The 10,020-nt window shown below is 37.2% G+C and overlaps 1 protein-coding gene across 1 annotated transcript; it reads right to left on the reverse strand.

The window, feature by feature from the left end:
• Positions 1–241: 241 nt before the first annotated feature.
• LOC140146226 (uncharacterized) lies at positions 242–6,704 on the reverse strand. Its single transcript, XM_072168008.1, has 5 exons — positions 6,516–6,704; positions 5,869–5,949; positions 5,067–5,195; positions 3,387–3,442; positions 242–1,842 (listed from the first exon to the last, which is right to left on the reverse strand). The coding sequence occupies exons 1-5, from the start codon at positions 6,688–6,690 to the stop codon at positions 1,762–1,764; spliced, it is 522 nt and encodes a 173-aa protein (XP_072024109.1). The 5' UTR covers positions 6,691–6,704; the 3' UTR covers positions 242–1,761.
• Positions 6,705–10,020: the final 3,316 nt, after the last annotated feature.

Genomic DNA, 10,020 nt, shown 5'->3' on the forward strand with positions numbered 1-10,020 from the left:
TCATGGATCTCTGTATTACGGATGTTATCATAACGAGGTAAGCTATAGTAGGGAGCCCTACAGGATATTTCAGTGTTCTACCAACAAAAATACTATTATGAGGAAAACTTTAGGAATAGCTCAAAGGGGAAAAGCAGCAGAGAGGTATTGGATTTCCATGTAGGAGTTCCACAAAAGACCGGGGAATATTGAGCGGGAAAGGAACAACTTAAAACTAAATTAAACAAGGTGAGACCAGATATACTTAAGGTATTGTTTAACATGGTCAAAACACAAGAAGCAAAATATAATAATTATGTTTGGATGTACTGTAAAAAGAAAGATATTTCCCACCTCTGTAAGGCACATCACCTTTTTTCACTTGCGACTGGCAAATTGTCCAACCAGTACTTAATCGATATGTCTATTGTGGCTTGCAAAATTATCCATCCATGGGTACATTCGTGAGTTGATTTTGACAAAATTGGTAGTCGGAATTGAAAAAATGATGCAATTAAAACCGAAATTCTGACAAAACTATGACATAGCCCTATATCATGTGCTTTAGAAAGTTGGGAATATCTTTTATTAGCGAACTGTATTACTTTGAAAAGCTAAAAGGTTGATCAAAAAAAGCTCGCGGGCCAAGTTGAAGACTATCAAAATCAAAATCTTACTCTAATCACTGTAATTTCACGCCTAGGTTTAACACCAGGATTTTTGATACAGTATCAAGCATTTTAGTGTTTTCCTGACCTTTGCTAAGAAAATGAAAATTATTGCTTTTCAACTGGCCGAGAAAATTAATTTTACATTGAAAAGGTGTAACTCAAAATTTTGCTCATTTCGACACCAAATTTGATCGTTTGTGTTGCCTCATTAAATGACTGATTGAGCCTTGTACAACAATAACCATCGGTTGAATAGGGTTCTGAGTGACAAGAAATCTCTTACACGGCATGCAGTTGATGCACACATATGGCGTGCCTTGAACTGTTTTTATCTATTTCTAACATTTGGCACAATGCCAGACAGATCCAATATTGAATAAGATAATAAATTGAACGATTTATCTTACAATAAAATAAAAAACATTATTAGAAAATGCATACAAGCAAAACAGTATTAGGACCACTAAAACTAAGACTAATGCAGCCGAATGTAATCCAACATCTATAATACAACGTTTTGTGTTCCGTGGCTGTCTTTGTGCCATTATATGTGACCGTCCAGGTCGAAACGCTCGTAAAGTCGGCCCCTGGTCAAATTTGTTTTCTTCCGGGTTTAGAAAATATATATCATAAAGCTTTACAATGATATATCATTTGACTTCAAACGGTATCCCGAAGCGGAGTTATAACTTGTTAAACTTTGCTCCTTCAGTAAAAGGGTACATTATTTTGTCACTACATTATTTCTTTTTTTCCACATTGCTGGTATTAAATATCAAATGGTCATAATTGGCGGTCACTTCAAATCATCCCCAACTGAACGAGGTTCAGGAATGTCCTCTCATTGTTAATTGTTGATTAACCCACCACTTGAGCAGGATTTAGCCAAAGCAAACAAAGACTTAAGCTTTTTACTAATGTTATACATAATTATAAGCTTATTATCCTCTTCAACAATAGGATTAAAGAGTGGTGTTTGACTGGACTAAAATGAGAAACATGTCGGACAAATATTAGGGACATATGAATACAACTTCTATGCATATTTTGCACTGTAACTCGAAATACAATTTGCCGACTTTATGAGCGTTTTGAGATGGATGGTCACATATTAGGTTAACACAAATGAAAAGCAAAGCAGCACTTCTTCTTTGCTGTTGATGATGGTAATGTTTCCTCCAGAATTATTGCCCTATACAAATACATAAAAATAAAAACAAAATGTTATTGAAACTTGGTCATCTATCTTCAACTGAAGAAGGGTATTACAGTTAAGTGGGACTTGTATATAAAACAATTTCTCATTATAAATAGTTCCACCAGTTTGATCCAAACCTTCTATCTACAATTTAAACTCGAAGACGAAGAAAAATCATGGTTATAGTGCATGCACCCAAACTGTGTTGAAAACCAAACCAATGTATTCCTCTAGGATTCCAAAATTGCATTGTTTGACCTATCTAGGATGTGCCGTATTTGAGTTATTACGAAAAAGGCCAAAGGTCACGATATTGGCTCTATAGTGGTCAAAAACATCAAGGTACTCCGATTTTGACCAAAGGAGGTGTCAATTATTTTTATAAAGTAATTTAAATAGAGATATGCTTACATAACGTAGAATGTTTCGTTACCTACGTAATGCATCAAAATAGGTCAAGGTCAATAAGATTCGATGGTACTTGGCTTATTTTGATGTGTTACCCAAGAAGCGAAACATCCTAGATTGTGTAAGCGACTGTCATTGAGTCGTTGCAATGCGGAACACTGGTATGGAACAGACTGCCATGGCTCGGCAGTACAACAGTCACGCAAGGAGAGATCAGCAAGATCCTGAAGAAGAATGACCGGGAGAATGACGAGACGGTGTACCTTCTCCCAGCCCATGCTCCGTATCTAATAGGGCACTTGGTGGGTATGTTCCCCCGGAATTTTGGTGATGGGTCTTTGGGAGCTGACGGCGTACCGGTAAAAGAGGTCTTTTGGAGTTGTAAACCGGGCTGCGAACAAGTAAAATGGGGTCTTTTGGAGCTGCGAACAGTCAAAATCAAGGGTCTTTCTTGGCTTTTTGGTTGAAAATCGCCTGAAAATATGAGGAATGAGAAATTTTTGGGTCTAGAGCTGAAATTATCAAAATCAAGGGTCTTTCGGAGCTCTATTTTGGTCAAATATAGGGGGTCTTCCGTATGTGTTGAGTGCCCCCCGTGCACTACATTCAGCATACCAGTGACGTAGCCAGGTTTTTTTAACCGGGGGCACAACTTGTTAGTGTACCGATGTACCGACGGAAATATTTTTTGCAAACGGCAAGTTCTGAACTGTTGACCATATTTTTTTTTGCCCAGTGCGGTCAAGAATCTCAAAAGTAGTGTGTTTGTGGATCAAAATTTTTCATTTTTTTACCGCACGCTGATACACTATTAACTTATGTGGCAACGTAAACAAGCAGATTACATTTGGGCAACATGTACTTAGAATTAGTATTAAACAAAACACCAAGTGAAGTTAAATGGATTGCTGATAAGAATTACAGGTGGATATTTCACTTTAGTGAGGTAGAGGCCTTAAAACCTCCCCAGTGACCTTAAGACTTGTAACCAGATTGTTTCGGAGATAAGTCTGTAGGGTAGAGGACACATGTGAAAAAAGTGGACCACAAACCTAATAAAATACAAATAATTTATCAATGGTATTGGTTTAGGAATTAGGAAAGAAGAAAGTTTGGTAGATTTTGCTTACCATATATATTTCAGGTATGTCTAAATATAAACCGGAATTGACGATGTAGTACGTGTCTGAAAGAGAGTGAGAATTTTAATTCAATTGAGACTTTCAACAGGGGACCGTGAATAAGTCCCATGAGCATGATGAGTGCAAAGACATCGTAATACTATGTAACATGTTTGAAGGGTATGCTTCCAAAAGGCGCTAAATCCAGTAGCTGCCCTGTGTCACATTTTTCTGGTATATTTAAACAATTTAACTTTTGAATGACATTTAACATGGAATGAATATGTTTGTAACTCTAGCCTATTTTCAACATCATTTTGTCCCCTAAAATTTTCTCCAATGCAAAGTTTGAAATGGCTGCCATTGGATTTAGCTCCCTTTGGAACAAAACAAAATAATTTTCTCATATAATTTATTATTTTCTTCTTCGCACGTGAGAGGTTAAAGAGATTTGTAGTTATTTTTTTAAAGATAACCAAAACATTTTTATAACTATTCTAGTGGTCCAATGTTATTACAAACTCATGTATCTGATTTCCCTGTGCGATATTGCAATGCTATAGTTATTATAGTTTCAGGGCATTTTTATGCATTTCACAGGGGTTTTTTTTTTTTTACATCTCTGTCGTATGTCTTTTTCCCCTACCAGTCCCATGTACATGGAATAATAATAAAACAACCCTTTTTCGCGGCTGAGTACACGTCTTGTGAATGTAGTGGGGTCCCGGACAGAATGAGCCAAATTAAGGCCTAACAAATTGTTTGATTGGCGTAACATAAACAAAATTGAGTCTAGGTAGGTAGGTAGGGATTATTTTTGAAGCTGTAAATTACGTTTAATCAATGCCTTTTTTCTTGCTTTTTTATACTTTTTTTAGGGTCGGTCGGGGTACGCCAATCAAACAATTGTTTTAGACCATATTCTGTGCGCAAACAACATTAGTCACTAACCTCAATAGCTGGTTGCAAAATCATAGTCAGCCACAACAGCCAGCCACCTCCTCCTGTTGCTGCTCACCAGCCTGGTCACATGTTGCTGTGAGATTCGTCGCATGTCTTTCAATGTGGTTACATTGTCTACTCTTGCACGGACAGCACGACCATGCTGGTCGACAAGTGTTCAATCAAGTTGAGGTTTTGGCTGATGGCTCATTTACTCCCGTATCCTGTAGGTAGTTGTTGACTTCCCTGGCTCAGTGTGGGTGAGCGTTGTCATATTGGAGGGTTGCATTATGTCCCAGATTGTGAAGATATGCGATTGCAGCTTGCTGCACAGAATAATGATCGATATGGCACATCCTGTTTGAGACTCCACTACATTCACAAGACTTGCACTTAGCCGTGAAAAGGTTGATTGTTTAAAATGTGGTGTTATTGTAAAGGGGACTAATGTAGCTATCTATCGATATGCGTAGCTATCTATCGATATGCAACCCGATATGAACATGTTACAAATAATCTGATATATAGATGCTTGAAAAAATGTCCAAACTTTTGTTGAAATGGGAGATGGAATTTACTTGGTTGTTAGAGAAAGCTGGGCCAGAACAGTTATTGCTGGGCTAGTAAATCTACAATCTCACTGGCTCAGAGGCCAGTAGAAAACAGAAACCTAAGTGCTTCACACCACACCCAAAATCACTTTGCATGACTGTTATACCTTACCGTATTTTTAAAATTGGAACTCACCACCTTTCTTCAGAGGACATACTGGAGTATCATATACTCGCTGCTGCATATAATCACAGAAGTTGTCCTCCCAGTGGTAAGGCCATCTATTGATATTCAAATTGAAGTCACCGTCCATTACAGTGTGTTCTACCAATCAAAAAAGGATTCAACCAGCTATGTATGGCGTAAAAACGTTAAGAACTTAATAGATCCTGGTCCAGGAACCGAAATTCTTTCATGCGTACATGTACACAGTCATACAAATGTTTTCTCTTTCTTACACTACAGCCAACAGATCATCCTGATCCCCAGTGACGTAGCGTCATATAGGGCAAGGGGCATGTGCCCCCCCATCGATTGCAAACATTAAAAATGCCATAGGAAAATTGCCAAAAACACACTGTGCCCTTCCCCCACCAGACCTGCCCCCAAAGTATTCTGAAAAGGTTTCACACTTTTTTGAACAATAGACTGACTAACATAAAAAAAAAGTGTCCCAATTCGGGCGATTAAGTAAAATCGGGCATAGCGTTTGAACCTGAACTAGGAAAGAAACCAATAAAGCTTTTCTGTTTGCCAAGATATTACCGATTCTATTGCATATCACAATTACGCCATTACCCCTTTTATTTGTTTCTGAGAAGCAACAGTGGACGATTTATTTAATTTAGCATAGCGATTGAGCCTAAACTAGCAACGAAACGAAATAAATATTTTCTGTTAGCAAAGATGTTACTAATTCCACTGCATATAACATTGCTAGCCATGATCTCTTTTATTTTTTTCTAAAAGTACTTCAATAAAAGGCAATGATAGTTACCTACAGTAAAGTTGAACGCCATCGTATATATCTGGTTGAAGTCCAGAGGCCACGGACTGAAAGAAAGACTGAATTTAGGTCCTGAAAACACATAAAAACATTTTCATTGTTATTCAAATATGACAAGATGCCTCATATAGGTGATCGAGCTAATGTAATAAATGTCGGGTTTTAAACCTCACAGCAAATGGGTTATTGAGCCGATCTATACCTCATCCAAACGATCAACCTCACGACTGACTGTATGCAAATCATACAGGGCTGCATAGACACATACAACAGACACACACGACGTAAAACGAATAATAGCGATATACACATAGTTTATACGTCAAGACGAATTGCGATATGCATAGAGTTTATACGTCACTGATTCAATAATTCAATGATTAACACGCACGCGGTGTGTTTAGCCATCACTCGATAGGTGAACTCAGAATAAAACTGGAGATCTCCGGATTTAATATAAAAACTGAAATTTTACTGTAATTAAAGCACATTAGACTTAGTCTTTCACGTGGTATTGTACACCACTGGACATTACAGTCATGTAGAGAGTAGAAAATCGAGGGGGAAAATGAGGGCGTTGCTGCGGAGCAAATCACACATGGCGCGAAAACATACTCAAATGTTGTCTTTTAACTTACCACAATTTTTAAAATGAACGGGGGAATCAATTGCTGAGGGCCAGAGTAGGATTGGTGATACTTCTTTTTTGGTTAATCTCTTAAATATGAGTTTGTGTTTATTGCTTGTACAAACACAAATCTGAAAAACAGCTACGGCGGCTGCCAACATAATCATCCTCGTAACAAATGCCATATTCAATCCGGATTCACCTAAATGCAAAATACAACAGTTATTATCAAATAAGCGTTAATTTTCAGGACATTAGTATATTAGTTATCTAAATTGTTGCTCAACGTGTGAACATAGTGAAAGATACGCTCAAAGTGCAATTCCTTTCATGATTAAAACGTGGAATGAAAAATGTCACATGTGATGGATGCCTCAAGAGTCACATTGCATCCAAACTTAAATATCATAGCAACAAAATATCAAAGATCAAATATTAATCAATGATCCAAAACACACTAAAAATATAACTACTATAGCATTTCATGTGGGGTGGGTGTGTGTGTGTGACGTGTTGGAGGGGTGTGTGTGTGAGGTGAGGAAAGTCAATCTCTTTGCATATATCATGTATATTGTTTGTTGTAGTACTAATTTTGGTAATTGTAGGTCAATTATCTGTTGGTGATATTGTGTGAGGGTGATGGGTGGGGGTAGGTGTGAATGTGTGTTGCAGTTGTGTAAATGTGAGTGCCAGCATGTATGAGCGAGCAAGGAAGGTTATTTGCATTTGAAGTGTCTTCAAAAATATTGTCAATTTATATTTATATGCCATTTATTATTTAGCTTATGTATTTTTATCTGTGCAATGTATGTAAATTCAGCCTTTAGCTGCGAAATGCATTTTTCTAATAAACCTTGAATAATAATAAAATAAATAAATAATAATAATAATAATAATAGATACAGTCTACGTGGTAGCTGTGACCAGCAAGTTTAAAAATAAACGACTGACGAATACGATTTAAATGTGTTAGATCCCAGCGATAAACGAATAAACGACTGGCGAATAAGACTTAAAGGTCATTATATTGCTCGGACAACATCATATCATTGGCAAGCTAATATTATGAGGACAATGAAAATGACTCTTTTTTTTGAGAAAATAAGACGTTTAAAATTGATATTCCGCAAAAACCAAAGCGATGAGTTCCTTCAAACGAGACAGATTTGACCTAAAAAAAGTTGTGCCTGCTTTGCAAGAAGGGACTATAAACATTCTCAATGCAAACTCTGAATTAAGTATTACAAATTTAATGGTTTTTAAACATATGGATAAAATCCGCCGCTTCTTTTTTTATATATTAGTAAATTGTGATATTACAATTCATATGTATATCAATATCATGAGAAATATTTGGACTAAAAAATGAAAAACATAATTTCAGCTTAGAATTTCAGCGTGATCAATCTGAGACTAGCATAATAAACCGTGGTAAGTTCACAAACTCATGTATCTGATTTCCCTGTGCGATATTGCAATGCTATAGTTATTATAGTTTCAGTTGGATGAAATATTACAAAGCAAACGCATAGTAACAATACTGTGTCAGGCTTTGTTTCGCAAATGAGAACAATAGTCTGCATATTGTTATGCAGCATTGTTATGGTAAATAATATTACAACTCATTGCTGCTAATGTCAGACTTGTCAAAGTGATTATATCACACAAGTACATGAGAGCATGATATAGTGTCCGCTTCATTTACTTGCGTCATCAGAAAAATTAATTTCGCTTCAAACGGGGGAAGAACACGTACGAGCCCGAACTTTACCCACACAATTTCTCTTTTTTCAGGCGAAATACGCATAAAAAATTGCAACGAGTGTCAACTTGTAATGTAATAATTATTCTCTAAGAATAGAAATAAACTTGTTTTTGCAATAGACCTGCCCTTTAATTGTGTTACATCCCCGCGATAAACGAATAAAAGAATGACGAATAAGACTTTTAACTTTTTATCTTTTCGGTTTCTGGAGTCCATTATTCAGATACGAAAACGGGATTTCGAGCATTGCTCTGAAACGTGACTTCATTTATAAAGTTTACGTATCAATGCATCGTAGTTCAAAAGAGGTGGGTGGTAATTATAAGGGTGTTGTCAGTCACACTCATACAGTCTGCTGGTTGCGAAGGCCTTAATCCCCTGTTGTTATAAGCACATTTTAATTGGATTGCATAACCATGGTAACTGATCTGATCCGGTGGCTGCACTGATGTTGAGCAGAGCAATACAGATCAAATTATGATAAAAATTCCTTGACATTTTGACTATCAACAACGTAAACTTGAACCCGACTTCAAATCATTGCAATCGGCCACACAACGGCCGAAATGTATGCGAATACGTTTTGTACACAAACCTGTTCAATCGGCACAAAAACAATGACGAAAACTAAGGTCAAAAATCGCCTTTTCTTGAAAAGCGCCCCTCCAGATTTCAGATTTAGGTTAAGATATGTTTTCTAGAAATTCACAGAAAACTGTATGACGAGGCGATAGGCACGAAGCAGTAGCACGTTTTTCTGTTGCTATGGAAAGTCTCTGCCCAGCCATACAACGAACGACATGCATGCTAATACAATCCGTATACAAACCTGTTCAATTCGGGCAAAGAAACAGTAGTGAAAACAACGCTCAAAACTCACTTTGTCTGACAATTGTCTAACAATCGGTATTTATGAGCGAAAGAGAAGCACTTTTTCACTAATGCTATGGATTATCTAGACCCGTTCAATTTGGTAAAAACAGCGGTCAAAATTCACTTACTATCTCTTTAATTATACTCCTCCAGATTTCAGATTTACGTTTTTTGCAGACATTCACAGAAAATTTGATATAAGACTCTCAAGCAGGCCCGTAGCCAGGAGGTGTGACGCCCCCCCCCGCAAATTTGCAAAAGTATACAAAAAGTCCAAAACTTTAAGAATTTGTGAGCGTAGCGAGCCATAAATCTTTTTGGTCAAAAAGGTCTATATTTGGGGAAGACATGTCCACTTTTCACAGCATTGCCCCCACCCCCATTGAAAAGAAAGCCCACTTTTTAAAATCAGCACCCCTCCCTCCACATATACACACACACACCCCCCCCCCCCACACACACACAAAATCTAGTCAATTCGTTACGCACATCATAATTATGGGTTGTATACTATTAACTAATTAAAGCAATTAAAGTATACCTACTAAAATCCCGCTAAAATCCAAATGTCTACAGAGGAATCATAGACCGACGGTTCGCAGGATAATAATTAGTTTCAGCTGTTCCAATGCAGTAACACTACCAACAAAGACAACAACAGATACGTATCTATCAAGCTATTTCACAATAAATAGAAAGAAACGGGGGGAAAAGCCGGCAGCTAATTTGGAAAGCTTGAACACAAACTCGTGAGAACCTATTGAATTGAGCCAACAATGAAAATGGCATATACAATGCATACAGGGTGTCCCAGAAAAAATTACCGAGCGAATGGATTTGGCCGTAAGTCGAAAAATAGACATCAGACCCCAAAATG

This window comes from Amphiura filiformis, chromosome 2, assembly GCF_039555335.1.
Source record: "Amphiura filiformis chromosome 2, Afil_fr2py, whole genome shotgun sequence".
Taxonomy (NCBI): Eukaryota; Metazoa; Echinodermata; class Ophiuroidea; order Amphilepidida; family Amphiuridae; genus Amphiura; species Amphiura filiformis.

Bases quoted from the DNA above. Each gene is read 5' to 3' on its own strand.
- LOC140146226 (XM_072168008.1), bottom strand. From the start codon at position 6,690: ATGGCATTTGTTACGAGGATGATTATGTTGGCAGCCGCCGTAGCTGTT. The intron at 5,950-6,515 runs GTAAGTTAAAAG...ATGTGTTTTCAG, and splicing joins CGTTCATTTTAAAAATTGTG to GACCTAAATTCAGTCTTTCT. The intron at 5,196-5,868 runs GTAACTATCATT...TTTGATTGGTAG, and splicing joins GGCGTTCAACTTTACTGTAG to AACACACTGTAATGGACGGT.